This window comes from Epinephelus fuscoguttatus, linkage group LG5 (genome assembly GCF_011397635.1).
Source record: "Epinephelus fuscoguttatus linkage group LG5, E.fuscoguttatus.final_Chr_v1".
Lineage (NCBI taxonomy): Eukaryota > Metazoa > Chordata > Actinopteri > Perciformes > Serranidae > Epinephelus > Epinephelus fuscoguttatus.
In genome coordinates this window covers 22,506,049-22,528,107 of record NC_064756.1, presented here as the reverse complement: position 1 = coordinate 22,528,107, position 22,059 = coordinate 22,506,049, and the positions used below count along the sequence as shown (strand labels likewise).

Genomic DNA, 22,059 nt, shown 5'->3' with positions numbered 1-22,059 from the left:
GAAATCAACTGAAAAGCTTAATCTCAGGGTTGACCTGTGTGTAAAAAGTTGCTTGCTTACACATCTAGCAGACATGGAACAACACAAGGGCCCCAGTGAAGTTTCTAACCACTTAATGAAAATGTAATATTTAGCTATGCTTTAAGCTTCAGTTTTGTCCACCAACACTTGAGGAAAAACTAAAAGTCCTTATTTTTTATATCCCCAACTTTCTATATCAGCCACTTGTGTACTTTGGCTCTCTGCTGTTTTGACAAGCAACATACTCTTGGGTAACATACAGAACAAATACTCAGTTTGTCTGAGCTTATTGCCAAATGTTTCAAGTATCAAGCACTAACCCTCTATAGAATAAAAGACAGCTAATACTCTTTCTCTGTTTCAATCTTGACTGGCAATCCTCTTGAGCTTGTGTGCTCTGCTTATGTGCCACAATTGAATGTACACTCCAGTGACCAGTTACTGGCTGGTTACTACTACTTGTTGGTTCATAGGTTAGAAGCAGTGCTCTGTGATAAGTCACTCACTGGCTTGTCTAAAGCTGAGCAGTAGTGCACAGTCTCTATAAACACTTCCCATGTTGTTAAATCAGGATTTAAATCTGAAGAAATGCTGATACAGTCACACAGCTGTTAAATAAGTCACCTTCGGCTGATATTAACTGGAAATAAGCTTAATTGAATGTCTTTTAAAAGTATGAAGAGGCAGCTCCAGCTTGAGGCGGCGGGAGCTTAAAGTTCTATGATAGTTTGTGCTGTTTCCATGGCAACAGATGCTAACACGATGCTGGAGTGTCAGACTTCAGAGCAGCAGCGATAGAGTGTTTTTGTTTACAGATCAGATTGGATTATGTTTGGAAATTGCAAATGTTACAGATGGTAAATGAATATATAACTCACACCACCACCAGTCTAAACAGACGAGGGAAAGCAGGAGGGAGACAGACAAATAATACTATAACAAAAGTGTAATAACACAATGTAACAGAAGCATGTGAATGTAATTTTAAAATATTTGGGGCTATTGGAAGCATGTTATTTGTACATGCATGGTTCAGCTCAATAATAACACTTTTATACACAGTGTGAGATGTCATTTTTGCACCCATCCCATAATAATAATCCTGAGGAAATACATTGTATGCCACCTTCAATACTGCTGTGTCCCAAAGGACTTGCAGGATCCTAATCCCACCTCAAGGTTGGCGCCAGATGAGTCAGAAATCAGGCAACAAAGGCCCAATCGTATTTCATGCGACATGCTAAAATGCAGGACTGTCATGCACAAATCAGCACTATCAAAGCAACAAGCTAGCTACCAAGACATCGGCATACTAGCAATTTCTTAAAGAAAAGGACCAAAGTGCATTGAAACAACATATATCTAAGATTATAGTCATTATACAACAGTTAGTTCTGGACCTGCAATCTGATTGGTCAAGAGACAGTAAAACCGTGACGATATTGGAGTACAACATCACGGTTATTTCAAATCAAAACTGACGGTTAGTGTCAGTTAGGTCAGCAGGTGCGTTGTAGGCTAATTAATTCATCCACTGTCAAACAGCCAAAAATATGGATTTATTTCCTAAAATAAGTTTTGAATTGAACTATGAATGGTCATCAGAGGAAGATGAGGGAGAGGAGAAGCTGAATCCATCTGAGCACACATCCAGGTTTGTCAGTGTTTCATCAGTGGAGCTCAATGACTTGGAGAAAAGCAACATACTGTCAGATCAGAAGGCAGAGTCGGCTGTGCCTGTGAAGCGACAGTCCACCATGCAGTCACCACAGACTTATTTCACCGGTTGCACAATTAATGGAAATGTGCAGATAAATGTGTATAAAGAGTAAGTGCCTGGCGCATCATGTTTGCGTTACATAGCAACTGTGACAGCGGAGTCCTGAGGGAACTATTTTTGTTGGCGGAAGTCAAATAAAATGCTTAAATTATCTATTTTGTCCTCATTTTTCAACATTTCTTAATCAGCCTTGCTTATTTAACTGTTAAACTGTTGTATAAATGCAATATCACACTCAAGCTCGTGATGTTATACTCGTATATCGTCATGGCTGTGATTCGGTCATAGGCACAAGGCTGCAGGCCGAGTGCCGAAGACAATCACAGCCATTTTTAAATCTGTGAAGAAAACACAGTTTTGGGTTTCTTTTGTCGCTCATACAGTCATCTTGCCGATGAAGTGGTTTGAAGTGTGCCTCTAAACCTTGTCTGTTTAGATGGCTATGTAGCCCTAACACTTCGCCCTACCCTTCTTTACCAACAAGATCTGGGAAACCCGACTCCTAGGTGTGAACACGCAAAAAAACTGAGGAGTAAGGGTGAAGTGGTAGCTGCAAGGGATGTATTGGTATTAGGGATGCACCGATGCGATATCTGGATCGAATATCGGCCCCGATATCATCAAAATAGATGGATCGGGTATTGGAAAATGCAACCCATACCTGTGGTGATCCTTTCCCATGAAATCTATTGCGACGCAAGCTATGTCATACATCATGGATCTGCTTTCTGGAGGTACTTCACACTATTTCAGCTGCTGTTGCACAATTGTTTATTTTTGTTAAAAATACATAGTTCATCATTGCATTAATCGGTTTCATCTTGTTTCATTTTATCTTAGGAAAAAACTGTGTAGTCATCAATGCCTGATGCCTCTGGTCTTTTCTGTTCTACATGTAAAGGTATATAGCTTTTTAGGTCAACCATGGTATTGGATTGGTATCGGGTATCAGCTGATACTCAAAGCCACAGCATTGGGATCGGTATCGACACTGAAAGAGCTGGTTTGGATGGGCCAAAGCTTAGTAGGCCAAAAACGAGAGTGAAGATGTACCAAAAGAGACAGAAAGGTTTGGAGTCAGCAGTGAGACATATCAGACAGATATACGTACGTTCTTCCTATCCCATAATGTCACATGCCATTATAAAATCCATATAAACTGTCACAACAATAAGTTAGATACAAGGCGATGTAACCTTAGAATAAACCCTCTGAAGGTCATTTATTCTCATCTGTCCTCACTCAAACAACCCCACACGGATGAAATATTAGCTCATTACTGTATGATGCTCTGCTATAGCTCTGCGTTTGTCTGAAGATGTCAGAGAGAAGGGGGATGAGAGTAAGAGAAAGAATTGGAGGTAGGGGAGCGATGGAATAAATACCCGTCTGTTTTCCCCTCAACAGAAATAAACAAGGCGTTCACTTGTCAGCCTGCAAGAGAAGGGCACACTGTTTATGCAGAGCAAAAGACAGGGAGACACACACACACAGATGCGCATACACACGAGTGGAAAATCTGGAGATGGGTTTTGATGGTGAGCGGGGGTGCTTAAAGGGGGACAAAAGTCCAAAGAATAAGTGCTTCTTGACACCTGGAGAAGCGCTTGATGCACTGTAGCAATCTCTCTGCATACAGTACAGCAACTTGCAAGCATTATGACTGTCACTTTCTTTACTTTCACTGCTGTAATTTCAAGAAAATATATCATAAAAAGTTCAAAATTCAAGGTCAATGCGCAGATATTTCTCTTGGAGCCATGTAAAAGGCCAACTTGGTATAAAAACAGCTGCATTCCTCTTATGAGATGGCGGTGGAGCATTGTGTTTCCCAGGACAAAAGAAAAATAAGTTGGAGGGAGAAAGAGCGGCAAGACAAATCAGTTTAGTGCCCACAGTTTGTATTTTCCTCCCATTCTTCCTGTTTCACAGCTTCTAATGTCGTATTTGGGGCATTTAAGTGTGCAAGCGACTGTAGCGATGACAATATATTTTATTTTGTGGAGAGGCCGCATACTGACATACATTGTATTTTCAACTTGGCAGCAGAGATGTAGTCAACAAGGATGAATGAGCTGTAGTGCAAGCACTCAACTGTCAATCTGTGCTCATACACAAGAGCTTTGTCCACAAGAGTGGGTGGGAAGGTAGTGTGTGTGTGTGTGTGTGTGTGTGTGTGTGTGTGTGTGTGTGTGTGAGCCCGACTCCAGAGAGAATGTATCAAGGCTAGAATGACTTTCAACTGAAATGTATATGAGATTCAAATTACATTCTCCTTTTTTCCTCTATACTTTCCCCTCCCGCACTCCTCTCCCCCTTTCTTTGTCTTTGGGGAGCCTTAGTCAGCTAAGCTCAGATGTAAAAAGATTTTCTTCTCTTTCTGTCTCTCTCTCTCACACAAACACACACACACACACACCAAAGGGCAGCTGGGTGTAGGTGTAACAACTGGTAAAATCCCATGTAAAGGACTAGTTCAACATTTTGGGAAATATGCTTATTCGCTTTCTTGACAAAGGTTAGACAGGAGGATTGATAATGCTCTTATATCTAGCCATTCAACATGAAGCTATGGGCAACAGCCAGTTATCTTAGCTTAGCATAAAGACTGGAAACAGGGGAGAAGAGGTAACAACAGTAACACAATCCATCTACCAGCAACACTAAAGCTCACTGTTGTAAAATGACAAGCTGTTAATTTACAAGGGGTTATGTGCCGGACTATTTCTTGCCTAGGAGTCCTGGAGTCTTGTCGTTACCAGGCAACCAGTGGAGACGCCGCAAAGTTACTGGAAGATTATCCTACCAACAAGCATTGTCTGTTTAGACCAAAGGCTGCGTATTCGTCTGTGCCACAGACCTCCATTGTTGTCCAAAAACTATTAATAACACATCAATGAGTCACACCACTGCCCTGGACAACATGTTCCTTCATTACCATGAACACTGGCACTGTAGTGCGTTTTTACACCATCCTGCTACTGCATCAGATCTGTGTGTATCACAACCAAATGCTCTGGTGAATCTTGTCTTCCTAAGAACTACAGTTCCCCGCTATTTTTAGGTTCTGTTAAGCTTTTTATACCACATGAATGTGTACATTTGGGACCCACTTTTTAAAAGATGTGCATCTTCAGTAGTATGGGCTTGGGGCTGACAGCCATAGAAAGGCTTGGAGAGAGAGACTGGCTGACAGTGTTGTGGTTTTAATCATTTCATGGTGTTGACAATAATAAAGGTAAAGATTATCACTAGCCTCAGTTAGCAAAGAACTTGTACAAGCATGTAATTTTAGCCATAATTCATCAGCTCTGTCTCCTAGAAACTATGTTTATATATATGCTAACTCAAAACAACAAATCTATTTTAAAGGAAATATAGACGTATCTGGCAAATCGCATACCGAATGTATATGCAAAATGTTCACTGATGGCACATTTTAATTGTTTTCTGCCAAACTAGGCAATCTTGTAATACAGTATCCAGTCATAGTGACCACAGCATTACTTTTTTATTACCTTTTTATTGACATTTAACCAAATCATGATCTTTCTCTGACCTTAACCAAAGTACATTTGTTGCCCAAACCTAACACACGAGTTTGAACGCAGATCTGGTGTCAAGATCCTGCTTTTAATACACCCGCCATCCTCCCCAACCACCTCCTTCTGAAGCCTATAGGGATATATAGATGTAGTGTTTCATTACCTGAAAGGAACCTTGTCTCTAAACATAATCCAGGCAGCAATCACGTTGCCACACCAACGTAATTCAGAAAACAATCAAGCAACATACAAAAGTAATTTCTAGGAGACGGGGTTGAATTCTTCTGTGAGTGCTATTCATGCAACATGTCACAGTACAGGAAGTGAGTAAGAAGTGAGCCATTAGCTCAGCGAGGGTTGACTAAGAAGGAGAAGAGGGAGGTAAAAAGAAATAACATGGAGGATTCCTCACAAGACATGTCTGAAACTCATCGCTGTTTTCAAACAATGTCTCCAGTGAGACAGAGTGAGAGGAACAGAAAACTTGCATTGCCCTGGGCATTGTAAAACAATGGCTATGCACATGAACAGAACAGACACACATACACACACACACACACACACACACACACACAAAAAAAAACAGACTGCACTTTCAAAATACCAAGAGCTAAGGTACAGAAAGTGAGAGCAGAGCAGAGAAAATAAGTAGGTGAGGGAAGAATAGGAAGAGGGCAGGCACGCTGAAAATAGCAGAAAGGGAAGGAAAATAATGATGCAAAACAAGAGGCGGTCAGGTGGGCCTGATAAGCGCTTGAGAGGAATAAATGTCAAGTCAAGCAGTAAGAGAACCCTAGGAGGCAGAGGTAACGGAGAAAGTGAGAAAGAGAGAGTGCATTTATGATGCAAACAAACCAAATAAGGGAACACCAAGGACAAATCTGAAACTGTATATAATGGATCACAGCTACTTGCATCATTTTGTCACAGTGGCTAAATAAAAACATAATGAACACCTTAAAAACACCACAAGCAAAATAACCTTTACATGTGTTATACTCCGCTGACTTCTATGAAGTATTGAAGTGCGTGTGGGGAAATGTCTGTGTGTGTGTGCTAACACGCCAGCATATGTCTTGTGAGAGTCCTCAGGGCATCCCATACACCCCAGGGAGCCCATTGATTAGCTATTAATAAAGCATAGAGATGCCATTGCTCACAGGGGAGGTCAGTGAGGGCTCATACGCACACACACATATCCACAGAGACACACACAGGCAGCTACACAGTTTAAATGAGCAGATATGGCATAGGTTAGGTGAGGTTGGACAGGGAGAAAAGCAGAAGAACAGAAAAAAATGAAGTGTCAAAAGGGAAAAGAAAAATTGAGTAGAGCAGGTAAACTGTGCCAATCTATTTCACCTGTCTTCTGCCCACTCCCCTACCGAGTTATTCTACCTCTATCCCCCTGTCCTCCTTTCACTTTAAGGCTCTCTATCTCTCTCTTGCTGCCTCTGCCTGTGTCCATTGTGGGCTGCGTGTCAGAGCTCTGCTGGCTGTCTCCATCCTGTCTTTGATTACCTGTGATCTATGAGCCCGATGAAAGGAGCGAATAAGGAAAAGTGAGCGAAAGCAGCGAAGACGGAAGGAAAGAGGTAAGAGGGAGGAGCTCCTCCAGCTGATGTATATGACTGTGGTCAAGTCAGGACACATCCCAGCCAGAGAGAGCGAGAGAGAGACTGATGCGTCACACAGCACACATTTGCATCTCTCATTCTGCTTTATTAGCTGCAGTTTTCATCCATTTTGTTCCTGGTTCCTCAACCCACTGCCTTCCTCCGCCTACTCCTCCCCTTCTGTCCCTCCTCGGCTACCCACCGCCCTCCTCCCTCTCTCCTTCCCTAGCATGTACATCTTCAGGTCACGGGTCATTAAGTCAGCTCCAGAGGGGATGTGTCGGAACAGGATATCTCTCATATTGCCCTGCCCCCACCACACTGGTAAAACACAAATGCACACAAACACACGCACGTCTGTAACCACACATGCACACAACAATGCTTAATATGCTTTTTTTTGTGTGTATATTGTTAATAATCTTTCTCTCTTTATAAACACAGTCACAACCACACACAGGTAAAGGATACTTTCGGCCTGTTGGTCAATTTACATATCATGCATTATTTGCAGTGCTCCATGCTGACACTTTAATACACACAATGTCAGTCTCCGAAGTTTAGGGCCAGGGACTGACGTGGGGGCCCCTTGTTATGTCAGGCAAAAACACACACAGACTAATATTTATCCCATAATTGTTTAAAAACATATTACTTTATCAAAGTGTATATATATATTCACAATAAAAAAGATCCATCACTCTGTTCAGTTACAATAGGCAGCTGGGATCAATAGTTTGTTTGTAACCAAATTTACTCTTGTTTGCTACATATGCGTTTTTTCGTAGCTTTCTCTTGGACGCATGCTGCTTACAGTCTGGTCGCTATGTTTTTTATGAACATGTGCCCTGGACACAGCAAAAGAAGAAGACAATTAGAAGAGTGCAGAGTCTCTGCAGATAAATACACTGCCACACACTTTAGTGGGTCATAAGTGATGATTGAGATGGATATCGTCTCTATGAGTTTTTTTTTTTAAATCCTGCTTAGTATACCTTTAAGGTAACCTTTCGAGTTTTTGACCACTCATAGTGCAATGTAGCCATATCTTTGCGAGTGTGTCCCCATTTTGTTAGGATGGTGCACATGCAATCATGCGCACCTCACATTCAACCTTTGGTTTCACAGTTGTGGGACAAGCAGTTGGTGTGGATAATGCAAAAAAAAAGGGTAATAAAGAAGCATGCAATGTAGGATTTGAACATTTTTAAAGAGATGCACTGAACACGTTTGTAAGGCCCCAAGATACAAGATGGATTTTGGTGAGTAGCTATTTTTTTTTTTTTTTTTTTTGCTTACAAGGAAACTGCACAGGGCACCTTAAAGTCAATAAAGCTGGTGCAGCCAGGATTATTTTCACAACTGTTTATATAAGTGAAACATATTCATCCAAAGCACTGTAATGTTTATCTGTAAAAAAAAAAAAAAAAAAAAGGTCACACAGATTCCCACCAAACAATAGGAGACTAAACTGTGAGCCACTGAAGGGAACAGTTCATCCCAACATCAGAAATAAAAGTTTCTTTCTGAGTTGCTTAGTGTTTTAGATAGCAGCCGCGTAGAGATGTCTGTCTTCTCTCCAATATAATGGAACTAGATAGCACTCAGCTTGTGTTGCTCAAAGCGCCATAAAATGTCATTTGAAAACCTCAACAGCAATGTCTCTGTTCAGAAATGATAAGCTCATTACTCAAGACGATCCACAGAACTTGTTGTGTTGGAACTATTTTCTTTCTACCAAGCTACACCCGCCAACCGTATCAACGTGCAACATCATGCATGATGCATCTACTGCTTGCTCACCTACCACCGAGCTAGCTAACGTTACAGCTCTGCTGCAAGGAGGACGTCATTAACATTTACATCTTACGCTGTCACAAGCACAAGCCTCTCCTCCATTAGTGAATGCACGCTTCTTCTGCACTGTGATTGGTGGGTGTAGTTCGGTAGAAAGAACAAGATCACGATTTCTGGAAAGAGACATTGCTGTTGAGTTTTCATAATATATTTTTGGTGTTTTTAGCATCACAAGCTGAGTGTCATCTTGTTCTATTATATTCAAGATAAGGTCGACATCTCCACGGCTGATATCGCCAACAGTCCATAACTCACACCAAAACAATTACAAGGATGAACAGCACTACAGGTGAATGGGGAAAATATGTATTTTGGATATGGGAGCGAACTGTCCGTTTTGAGCTAATATCTAATCTCATTCTTTTGCTTTTTAGATAAAGCTACAGTACATACCTATAATGAAACAAATGTGTGAGCATGTAGCACTGGGTAATGTTGAGCGTGTGGATGTTTTTCTTTTACTGTGTCCTCTTAAACTGACCAACAGAACAACTTATCTTTAGTAAAGGTCACACGAAACACATTCACATTTTAACTCAGGCAGATGTTACAAACACTGTCAGACTGGCAAATGCTTGCTTGCAAATTTACACTCATAAGCATCCATGCACACACGTACAAATGTACATACACACACATGCATACACGCACACTTCTCCACCATGGTTGTTGTGCACTGTCAAACAACATTAGATTGCAAGGCGGTGTCAGTGGGATAATTAGAATAACACATCCACTGTATTCTTCATTATGTGTGTCATCTTCACTTACTGGCTGTGCATGCTCACTGACACCACCCTCCACCCCGAATGCCCCCACCCCCCACCCCTTATACACACACTCTCACCCCACCCTAAAAGTCACATGCTTTTTAAGGCAAGTCGTGATCCCCATTAGTGATGGCCTCAAGTATAGATCTGATAGTCTGAACCCCCATCATGTTTTTTCCCCTAATTAGGTTCTCGGGCTTCAGAAGGAGAAGGAGGAGGAGGAATGCAGCAGTGATACACAAAGTTGAGGCTCAGCATCACTGTTTGAGGAAGAGGGTGTTGGCGAGGAGATCATGGTGGGTGATGAGTAATGCTCTGACGTCGGCTCTGCATTTGGCAAAATTTCTGACAGCGATTCTGTCTGCTGGCATGTACTTACACTATTATTGTAAGTATATATGCAGGAGGATACGACAAGGCACGTATCCATTCAGTCAGAAAGATGCAGACGCATCGCCGCACTGCAAACACAGAAAGCTATGATCTCGTGCACAAACGACAAAGACTATACAGTACGAAATTAAAAGCATATCGGCCGGCAGGTCAGAAACAAACAGATTCACATGCATGTACTCGCGCACACCTTGGCTGAGTGCGGTTAATGAATAACTAACAAGCAGAGAGGAAAGGGAGCCATCTTCTCTGAGTAAGGCCAAATGAATTCGCCGAAGCGCTATGCAAATGTTCCCTGGGCTAACGAGACTGCCTGCATGATTGGAGTGCCATTGAAATTCTCCTCGTGCACAGCCCTCTCTCACTTCCTACCTCCCTCCCTCCTTCAATCTCCCTCCATCTCTCCCGCCATTTCAATCTCTACGCAGAACATCCATGTTCCTGTGCATGTACAGTGTCTGTCTTGTCTGTCATCCCACAAATAACCTGCACATTTGTGTCTCAGTGTGTCTTAAAAGCTACAAATCAGCATTTCCTTTCAACACTCAAATCATGTCAACCACTCAGATACACACTGCGGCCCTATCAGTGCCTGGACAGCAGTGAATGCCCCTGTGTCTTACTCTCTCCCTCTCTCTCTCTGTCTGTCTCACTAATGCACACACACACACCCAGAGTCCGCTCAAACAGAGCGCGCTCAGAGTCGCTCTGCACCTGTTCTCTCTGTAAAACATCCAAACACGAGTGCTGAATAAATAACCCAACCTAACACAAATAACTGCCAGGTTCACACGCGCACAAACACACACAGACGCACGCACACACACCACAACCCATAAACACACATCAATAAGTAAACACCACCTATTTCCCCTCCACAACTACCCCCTGCCCTCTTCCCTCCCACCCCTCACATTAGGCACAAACTGCTACCATCCCAAAGACAAACACACATAGACGTGTGCGATGTGTCTAATGGTTAATGGTCAGAACAAGGATAAATAAAAAAGGTCTAACAGAGAAGGCGAGATGGAGGAGAGAGGGTAGGTGGGGTGGGGGGGGCATTAAGCACTTGTCAAATGCATCTTTAATGGCAAGACACAGAGGCTTTAGAGCCCCTAGCCTCCTCTTCCTCCCTTGGGTGCTGGGGACAACAGGAAAACTGAGCACACACACCTCTCTCTTTGCCCATCTGCCCATCCTCTCATATACCTACCCGCCTCATTCCATCATCCCTCCATCCTATGCCCACTTCTCCATCTGCATAATTCAGCATGTCATGCTTTTGTGCCACTTTGTCTTTCTTTTTCTGCCTATTCTGCCATTTTTTGGTGCCTATCTGTTGTTCCCCTTTCAGGTTTGATGGAGTGGAAGGAAAGGAGGATGCTTTGTCACTTCATGTCCTAATAAGTGCCTCTAGAAAGGAAGCATGAGGGAAGGATAAAGTTAACAGAGGAGTGGATAGACAGAGGGGTAGAGAGAGTATAGGGCCTCTGCAGAGTGGCCACAAAATGGAGACTGGGACAGAATCTGCAGCAGCTGTGGTGACGCTACACTTCACAGAGAGAGAGGGAGAGAGAGAGGCAGTGTGTGTGAAAGAGAAGGGGGATTAAACAACCTCAATCAATGAATGCAAAAACACAGACGTCACACTTTTCCACACCCTCAATACTCTCCCTCTCTTTGTCACTCTTTGCCAACTATATCAACCAATCAATGACGTAGTTAGTAGATAAATCAATATATCAGCCTATCTATTTACATATCTATCACTTTGTGTCTTTCTCCAGTGCTTTTCTGTCACTCTCAAGCCTCTCCATGTAATTTAACAGAGAAGTGGAGTACTGTACGATCTCAGCCACACTTTTTGAACAAGTTATAATTCATATTATTGTAAAATCCTTTTTTTTTTTTTAAAGAAATTTTTATGGGCATTTTTTGCCTTTAATTGATAGGATAGTGAAGTGTGAAAAGGGGAGAGAGAGAGAGAGAGAGAGAGAGAGAGAGAGAGAGAGAGGGAGAGACATGCAGCAAAGGGCCACGGGCTGGAGTCGAACCCAGGCCGCTGCGGCAACAGCCTTGTACACGGGGCGCCTGCTCTACCCCTAAGCCACCGACGCCCCGATTATTGTAAAATTCTTAATAAATCCTTTCTTAACTCACACAGTCAATATTTTCAACATTTAAAGGGATAGTGTGTAAGATTTAGCGGTGAGGATTGCAGATTGCAACCAGCTAAAACTTCTCCTGGTTAGGATTCCTTCAGTGTTTTACCTGGAACCGAATCATCCACAGAGCTCTCCTCCTCTCCAAAACAAATGGCCCTAGTGATTAAACCCAGTAAAAACAAAGAATACAGCAGGTTCCTATCACAAATTAGTGTTTCTCTGATGTTGTTTGGCATCTTTGAGATAGGCAGCTAGCCCAGCACCTGCGTATTTGTGCTCTGATAACTTAGGATCCAGATGTTCAGGAGGTTTTTACTGGAAGCCGAATGATCTGCAGAGGTCTCCTCTTCTCCAAAACAAACGGACAAGGTGATTTAAACCAGTAAAAACACTGAATGAAGCAATTTCAGGTTGAAGTGTTGTAGTGCACAGCACACGCCACCAGAGGTCAGTCTCGACGGGTTGAAAAGGCAGCTGAGCTGAGAACGATGGCAACTGTGAGAGGCGGGGATAACGTTACAGGCCTAGCAAGAAAGAAAAATGCTTCTGCCCTTGTTTGGGAGTAATGCCACATTTAAGTTACTGAGGTGACTTTTTAACTACAAAAACAATGAATTAGCCACTTGACTTTATTCAACACATCATCTCCATTCAGCCCACTTCTGTGTTGGTATCTATTCATTATTCAATGGGCCATAAGTATTTAAAACCAGCAGGACTTGTCTTAGTGGGCTAATTGCCTATTAGAAACACAGCATTGTAGGCTAAACAATGGCATTAATGCTACAATGGCCGTAATATACTGTATACCCCAGTGAAACATCAGGAAGGCATAAAAAAAAGAGACTGCCCAAGCCCTCCATGACTTTTATTTGAGTTGAGAGTTTAAAAAAATCCATGATATATCAACTAATAGTCATGATTATGTTCATTTTGAAACTAACGGTGACACTCTGGCTAAATGCCTGGACATATCATTGGAAAATCTCTAATTTCTTTTATTGGCTGACATATGCGCATATATCAATTATCTGCAATAAGAGGATATTTGCCAATACAGTGCATTGGCCCAGCTAATTTACTGGTCTTGTTCTAATGTGTACTGCACCGGCACAGAGCGTCACCCGCAAACCAGAAAGACAGATAGACAGAAAGGAAAGTGCTAAAATCTCCACATTTGTAGATAAAAGATTCATTCTCTTGACAGTGACGACATGTATATCTACGCTTCCTGTCACTGAAGTGTACATAAATATGCAGCTATGGCATCTGTGTGCGTGTTTGTTTGTGTTTGTGTATGTGTGTGTGTGTGCATGGGTGCGTGTGTGTGTGTGTGTGTGTGTGTGTGTGCATGCGTGCAGGAGCTGAGCCATGGTGATGCACTAATAAAAATCAGGCAGCGATGCATCCTCACACCTTCCTCATTCCGCCCGCCGGTTCGCACCCGTTACCATGGTGACCAGATAAAACTCACACTGTTTTAAGCTCCAACTGGAGGAGGAGATGGATACTAACAAAGTCACACACACACACACACACACACACACACATACAGATGAAGTTCCTTCATACACATCCGTCAACAGAGCATCCTCTTTCAGTTCCCTAACTGACAAGCAAACAAATGCTAATTTTCTAACCAACGGCAACACCAGCAAACCATCAATTAGAGGGAGAGACATGGTGAGATAGAGAGATAGCAGTGGAAGGGGAGGTATGACAGGGGAGTAAAAACCAGGATAGCCAGTCAACACACAAAGCCCTCCTCTGTTTGACTGTCTGCCTGTCTATCTATCTGTCTACCCCCCACCCCCACCCCCCCCACCCCCACCACATCGCTCCATGAACGGGCCTCAACGCAAACAGATTTGGCTGTCAAATACTGACACGACACCCAGGCAGGGTCGTCTCGCAGTGAGGCCAGCTGTCAGCAAACACCCTCCTGCCTCTTCATCAAAGCCCATTCAAACTCAGCTTTATTGACCAACACAGCCGTCTGTGTGACATGTGTCATCCTGTCAAGCCAATACCTTGGCATACACTGTCCCTAATAAATGGCAAACCACTAGAGCATCTCAAGTGCTATCGAAAGAGAGAAAGCTGTACATGCCACCAGGAGCTGACGGATGGGTGGATGGATGGATGGATGGATGGATGGATGAGGTGTGTGGTAGAGTGGAGCGGGGTGGGAGGGGCACACACGTGCACTCTGTGCATGTGTGTGTGTGTGTGTGTGTGGCCATCATGCTGACACAGGCCACCAGTCTGTACCAGGGAGGGAAAGAGATGAGAGGAGGCTTGGAGCCAAAGACCGACGGAAAGAAGAAGAGGAGCACTGTGTTACTAATAAGACCTATTCATCAGCTCTGGACAGAGAAAGAGAGAGAGAGAGAGAGAGAGAGAGAGAGAGAGAGAGATGGAAGACAAAAAAGCTCTCAAACCTTTTCAAATGCAAATTCTGATGGTTTACTGTTGGATGATTATTTTCATTATGGAATACCCTAATGATTATTTTCTGGATTAATCATTAATCATTTTGTCTTTAAAATGCCAATCACACCGTCCCATGTCTCGTTTTGCTCGAGAGAAAAGCAGCAAATCCACACACTGAAGAAGCTCAAACAAGCTGTTTGGCATTTTGTTTGAAAAATAGCTGAAATCAAAACAGTTGCCAATTATTTTTCGACTAATTGACTAATCATTTCTGCTCTTGAATGGTGTTTCACATTCTTTCCCATAGTGGCACCCCTGAAATTTTTCACAGGGGTGGCCACATGGGGCAGCTGAATATCTTCGGGAGGCACACCAAAATCAAAAGCCATAGCTGAATATGAGGAATTCGATTACACTACTGTAGTCGATAGGCTTGTTAAAAACTGTGAATATGAGAGTTAAGGAATCACATAGTGATATATTTTGGTTCCTTAATTTAAAGCTTATATTACTATTTATCTGATCACAACTAGTCATAATGGTTAACAAAACACCTTGCCAAAGGACTGCAGTTGAAATTTAGCCTAATGGCTAACACTGGCACATTTACAGAGATGTTGATTAATGTGCAATGTTCTTTTAAATAAATAAATGAAATGAAAATGAAATGGTGTGCACAACAATCCCATTTTAATGTGTGTATATGCATGAGTTAGGCAATAGCCTAGTCTTCAAATAAGCTGGTTGTCCCTTGAGCAAAACATTTACTAGGAACAAGCCTTCTCAAGTTTAGGGGAGACTAGTAGGTACCCACAGCGCCCTTTTTTATTTTTGACCTTGAGAGGTCAAGGGACCCCTTCGCAAAAAGGCCATGCCAGTTGTTTCCTTAGCAAAAATTTAGCCTAACTTTGGAGCATTATTTAGCCCCCTTCTCAACAAGCTATGCCAACGTTGGTACCAATGGATGCCTTAGGCCCCGGTAACTCAGAAAGTGTTTTGTAATTGTTTATAATGAAAATTAAGCTTTTTGCTTGCGGTTTTAGCATTGTGACACTCTTGCTTTTCTGTGCTCTAGGCGCCCCAGTGCCCTGAACTCCTCAAGTTGAATAAACTCAAAGCGGAAAATGCCCTGCGTCGTCTCTTTTGTTGTCATCTTTTTCCTATCGGCTAATTGGCGGGCAGTGGGTCTTATGCAGTGGTCACGACAAATTTACAGTTGGTAAACAATGGAGGAGAAACTGGTGGTAGCGGTTGCTGGATACAGGGGCTAGATACTAATTACTGTAAAGAGGTGCAGCAAGATTTTTTTTTTTTACTAGTGACGTCCCATTTAGTGCGACGCAATTCGCATTTTGCAACCTGCAAACACTTTCTGTGTCATCAGGGCCTTAAGTTGTTTGGTTTCACAAGACCACTACCTTTCTAGCCTAAAAAAGTTATCATGCCACAGCCCCTTACAGACAGTAATGTTGGCCTCCAATTATTTTCACCAGAGGGGGCTGGTGGGGGGCTAGCAACTGTATCAGGGGGGCCATGATGCCCCCTGCCCACCTTCTGGGAGCGCCACTGCTTTCCCACTCCATGAATATACTGTATCTAAATATCATACATATGTATAATGTATCCAGTACTTTGACATTTGGACATGATCAAAACTTATGAAGTGTTTAAAGCATAAATTTATATTTACATTAATGATGAGAATATTCTCTAAATATACTGTGTTGTATTATGATCATGTGTTCATAGGGAAAATATACATTACAGCTTTTTTATTAAAGCATATGGATGACTTGTCCTGATCAGCTTAGTCACGAAAATCCGCTCATGTGAGTATGTGTGTGTGTGTGTGTGTTTGCGTGTGTGTACATGTTCACACGCACACATGCTCTTGCTTGTTCATATGTGCATGTTTTACCGTCAAACAGACTGGCCTGGTCTCACCACACTCACACTGAGGGATCCGTGACAAGAGAGAGGGGAATCCAACAGCAAGCTCTATCGATCCAGACTGGAAACCCCCCTCAGGCAACACACACACACACACACACACACACACACACACACATACACACAAACACACACTCTCTCTCTACAGCTGTGCTGGATCAATGAGTGCTCCCGTGTGAAGGACAGAGCCATACAAAGAGGCGCACAAACACACACACACACCTCTATTCACACACTATTGAGAGAGATGAAAGGGGTGCTCGGTATCAGAGAGCGAGATAAGGGGCAGAGGGAGCAATACGTATCATCTGACCTAAACAGTCTCATCTGACACCTTGCAATTTGCCATTGCTCCACGGAGCAAATGTTAACACTGCACCGCACAAGTCTGTACACACACACGCGCACACACACACACAGCACATGTAGACACAACATACAGCAGCGTGTAGGAAGCTCAGTTTCAAACTGATATTATTATTCGTCACATACACATGGAAAGATTTGAATAGAGGATGAGATGAAGCAGAGAGAAGAGCTACAGACACAGCAGAGCCCTAGAGGTGTGGCTGCTCTCTTTTGGGTGACTGTGATGAGCAGCTAAACAGATCTATCACTCATCAAATTAGATTCCCCCCCCCCCCAGCCCACACACACACTCTGTCCTTCTCTCTCTCTCTCTCTCTCTCTCTCTCTCACACACACACACACACACACACACACACAGCACATGTCTACTAATGCCTGATTTATCCCTGTAACACAGCTATTAACCACAGTGGTGTCAGTTAGTGAGTGAGGAGCCTGGGATGTGCCAAGCAAAGGCCATTTCATCAGACTTCTTTTTGAGTGATTGGACCATTTTTTAAACCTTCTTCCATCCTCTCTCACTGACCAAATAGGAGATGTCAGTGACACAATTACATTGATTAGTATCGATTAAGGGCTGTCAACAATCCCAAACACAGCAAACAAGGGAAAAAAATCTTCATCATAGCAAAACTCCCATTTTTAAACTACTGATTGTATTTTTGGGTTGGGATTTCTGTAGTGTAAAATAACAGGAGAAATTTGTCATTTCTCTGAGGGCAAATGTTCTTGAGTCCACTGACATATTGGGACGACATCAGACCATTTGCTTTCCATTATTATTCACCACCTGATCAAACACAGCCAGCACGCACTGAGCCAAATATAACTCACATGGTCATCCGAATGGAGTTTGCACTGACAGTGTATGTCAGCAAGAAAGGACAGCAACACAAAGTGGATGCAGGGCCGTTTGTGATTTTGGTGAACCTCAAATGACTATCATTGGCTGACTTTCCTACCTGGGACAATGGAGACGGTGTCTTTTTCCCAGGACACCACACTGACGTACTCCTGGACGGCTGAGGGGATGAGGCACTTGAACACGGCGACATTACCCCGCATGGAGCGCTGGTCGGCCACACGGACTGTGTAGGGCTCCCTGAACACTGAGGTGTGGAGAAAAGAGCTGAGGTTAGTGAATGGAAGGATTGGGGTTGGTGATGATAGCGGATGTCTCCAAAAAGGAGAATAGGGTCAACAAAACTTGATCTTTAGTTTTAAAGAATGACAGTGTGATGAAAGTTACTAACACTTTAGCTTGTTTGGTGATAACAGTAGGGCTGCAAGTAACAATTAGATTATCAGAGAATCCCAGAGAATAGTTAAAAATGTCCAGCTCAGTTTCTTATGGTGCTCTCTTGTGTGCTGGTGTTATTTTCAATACATGAGTGGCTGATGTGCAGTTCTATGTAGTATGTGTTTTTATGTTTTTTGTTTTTATGGTGTATGCTATTCATATCTTCTGGACTATTATTGTAAGGCAGCAATACTTGTGCAGCTCCTGAGTCCAAGACGAAGTTCCCTACAGAGACAATAAAGTATATCGTATCGTATCATACCATACCATACTGAATCGTATCACACCATACCGTACCATACCATACCATACTGTACCGAATCATACCGTATCATACCGCACCGTATCGTATTGTATCGTATCGTATCGTATCGCATTGTATTGTATTGTATATCCTACACACTGGACCTTTAAATTTATAATGATATAAAACACAAAAAAATTATCAAATGGTAGACAGAACAGAACAGAATGACACACTGACAGTTTCTGTGATTATGTACAGCATACCATACCATGACTTAGTCATACCAAAAATTAGAAAAAACAAAACAAAAACATTGGTCCACAGGAGGAGCCACAGCGATCGGTCGCATTTTAGCCATTTTTCTGTTGTTATAGCACCACCCAGTTGCCAATTAGAGTTAAATTTCTCCAGTCACCTTGAGGCCTCCTGTTCTACATATCTACCAAGTGTAGTAAAAATCGATATGGCGGTTAGGCCTAGATAAGAAATTAGCTCTCTGGTGCCCCCATTTTGTTTGATGGGGTCAATAATGGAGGGGTCCCCTCAGATTATGTGTGGTCATATGCCTACAAAGTTGCGTGGTGATCGGTGAAACCCTTGAGAAGTTATACACCTTTATGTGATGAGCCACGCCCTCCGCAATATTCATTGCCTTATAGAAGCTCAGTTTTAATAAGTTTTCCAACTTTTGCCAAGAGGGAACTTTAGATATTGGTCCCTAGATTATGTTCACTGAGTTTCATGCTGATTGGTCAAACTTCGTAGGAAGAGATTGATTTTAAGTGTTTTTCAAAAAAAATTCAAAATGGTGGAAAATCTATATAACCTGAAGTTATGGGTTCTTAGGCAAATTTGTTCCTCATGAGGAGAGGCATCTCTGTGCAAAGTTTCATGTCTCTACGACATACGGTGCATGAGATATGCCCATTCAAAGTTTGCAATTTGGCCAATTGATGTAATATTGCTTCATTCGCATCCTCCTATGACCCTCTACCACTGTGCCAAATTTCACATGGATTGACCAAGTCAGTGAGGAGAAAAATGTGGAACAGACACACAGACAGAGTTTTCATCATTATATAGTAAGATATTCAAAGCTATGTTTTCATTAGTTTATAATCTCCTGAAAATAAAAATCACAGTATTTTTGTTAACTTAGAATAGGCTGTTTACATCTCTATATTGCACAGGTCCTCTTCCACACAATCCACCATGTTATCAAGAAACACACAGAAGATATCAAACACTGGCTCCTAACAGGGCCATTTGCGTTTTCACGTCAGCCACCTTAACTCTCCTACACACTTGGCACACAGGAGGAATTTCAGTTCTGCAACCTCACTGTTAGATGCCACTAAATCCTACACACTGGACCTTTAATTCATTAACTGACCAATTTCAACACTGTATAAAAGTAACAGTTCATTCATCTTTGCTACACATGTTGACACTGTACAGTTGACATCCCTCTGTCCTATTTAACCCAGACTAAAAGCTGGGGCAGGTCTAGTAAACAAACTTGTCTGGTGTCCTGTTCAACCCCATTAAGCGAGCGTTTCTCTCTTTAGCCCCACATCTGAAGTCACACTATGATTGTAAGGAGGGCTGACACAGAGCTGCGTTGAAGGGGATACACAGTGAGTGGCCCTTGGCCTTTTAAAGAACAACGCCACAGATGCTATGCGACGGCAGAGGAGTGGAGGGTTGCTCACGGCCGATGGACCTGTCACATGCAGGCGCCAGGCTTCAAAAACACACCCCCTGCACATGGCACGCAGAGCACTAGGCTGTGAATCTGTGCCAGTGTAAAGAAAGGATGGTGGTGATTAAGACGGGCTTAATGATGAAAACAGTAGCCTGTAGCTAACCAAATTATCTCTCCAGTTAACTCCGTCACATTTAGATTAGTGAGAAAAGTGAAATGCTGAATCAGAGCATACATTTTCATTAAATAAATTAAGTAAAGTGGAATTACATTAATGGATTATTTTGGTGAGGAGGTGAGACAGGTAGTTCAAGGGCATGCTAGCTTGACTGAATGAACACTGGCCTGTGCTTTCTGAACTGGGCTTACCCTTCATCCTGATCTTATTTGTATAAAGGGGTGTTGCCACATTTTTTGAGACTATCTTTCATGAGTAAGATGAAAGAAAAAACAGTTGCAGGAATCAAATCTCAGAGTGTTTCTGGCATCATATTCAAACACAATCTATCTATTCACCAGGCTTCCCATAGAAATGAGGACAGTAATGGCTTAACAATATAAAACACACACACACACACACACACACACACACACACACACACAAAACACAGGGAGTGGCCCCACCCTCCCGTGTTTTCGCTCTCTCCCCCAGCTCTCCAGTGATATAATTAACGCCTAGCCTGAAGGCCAGTTTCCTTGGTCATTAATAATGCTTTACGCCAGCCGCCACTGTCACTGGAACCCAGTGGAACCAAAGCCGATGTCCTTGTCCAAATGGTGGGGAGTCTTTCACCTTAAAGTCCGAGGTTTAATCTCCCAAGTCTTTGTTTGATTCCGTCCATTGCTCCTACACTGTTCTACTTTTTCATAATTGGCTGGACCTTGGACCCTTTCTTTCTTCTTTCCTGACTTGTGACTGAGTTAAGACTGGAATAGAGCGGAGACTATTCTTCCAACATTGTTGAAATTTAACCTTGCAGCATGCAGTATATGTGACCATTCAGAACATACAGCATATGAGGTTCATCTTGCTTGTACATCAGCTAAATTAATAGTTGCAGTAAGATATTCTCTGGAGAGCGCACCACTTCTCACTCACCTGAAACACAGGACGCTAATGTGAGCTGAAGCGTCATTTGTAAACAAGACAAAGCTAAAGGACAAATAATTCCAATCAAGTCTTCATTTCAATTCTTCATTCAAACAGCCCCTGCTTCTCACTGATGCCATCTACCTACAGATCAATATCCAGGATCGACTGAGTAGCCTCGGCTATTGTGGCCGAGCCAATTCTTTCAATCATTTATTTACTCTCTGATTGACCCTGCTGCCTCTCGTCAATACCAGGGAAAATCCCCAATGCCCACTGTGCCTCTCATAGAGTTTTTAAAACCAGCTTGACAGCTTGTAAATGTTTGGTGCAATGATGACACTCATCACATGTCAATGAAGTGGGAGTTCAAATCCAGTAACCTCAGGTTTCTGCTTCCCGTGCTTTGACCCCAGCTCGTCCTACGACTGCTAACCTCGAAGAAAGTGTCATTCAGCCCCTCCTCTCCCCATTTAAATGAGTGAAATAAGCCCTTTATGGCAACATGCCCTTGTACACAACCATGTAACAAGCTCCAATAAGAGGCAACTGTTGTGATAGCATTGTCATTTAACACACGTTTCTCTTCCAAGATATGAAAGACACAGAGGAAAAAAAAAAAACATTACATATTCATTCTCTTAAGCCTTGTGACAGGATGCAAATGGTAGCCCAACTGATTTGTGTGTAAATTGCACTCCCCCTCATCGCATGCGCAGCAGAATCATTAGGATGTTACTGATGCCTGACTATATGCAGCCTGGTTGCCTAGGAACGAGCTAAAACATGGGTCTGGTGCACTGGGCGCACTGGGA

At 42.6% G+C, this 22,059-nt stretch overlaps 1 protein-coding gene across 3 annotated transcripts in view; it reads right to left on the bottom strand.

The window, feature by feature from the left end:
* Positions 1–22,059, bottom strand: part of LOC125889204 (Down syndrome cell adhesion molecule-like protein 1 homolog) — a 125,224-nt gene that overhangs the window by 85,451 nt on the left and 17,714 nt on the right. For all 3 annotated transcript variants that reach the window (XR_007449423.1, XM_049576989.1, XM_049576990.1), the window contains exon 3: positions 17,865–18,011. Coding sequence is in view for 2 of the 3 variants with exons in the window: in XM_049576989.1 (XP_049432946.1) it covers positions 17,865–18,011 (147 nt within the window). In the remaining variant the exon portion in view is untranslated. The remainder of the gene's footprint in view (positions 1–17,864; positions 18,012–22,059) is intronic.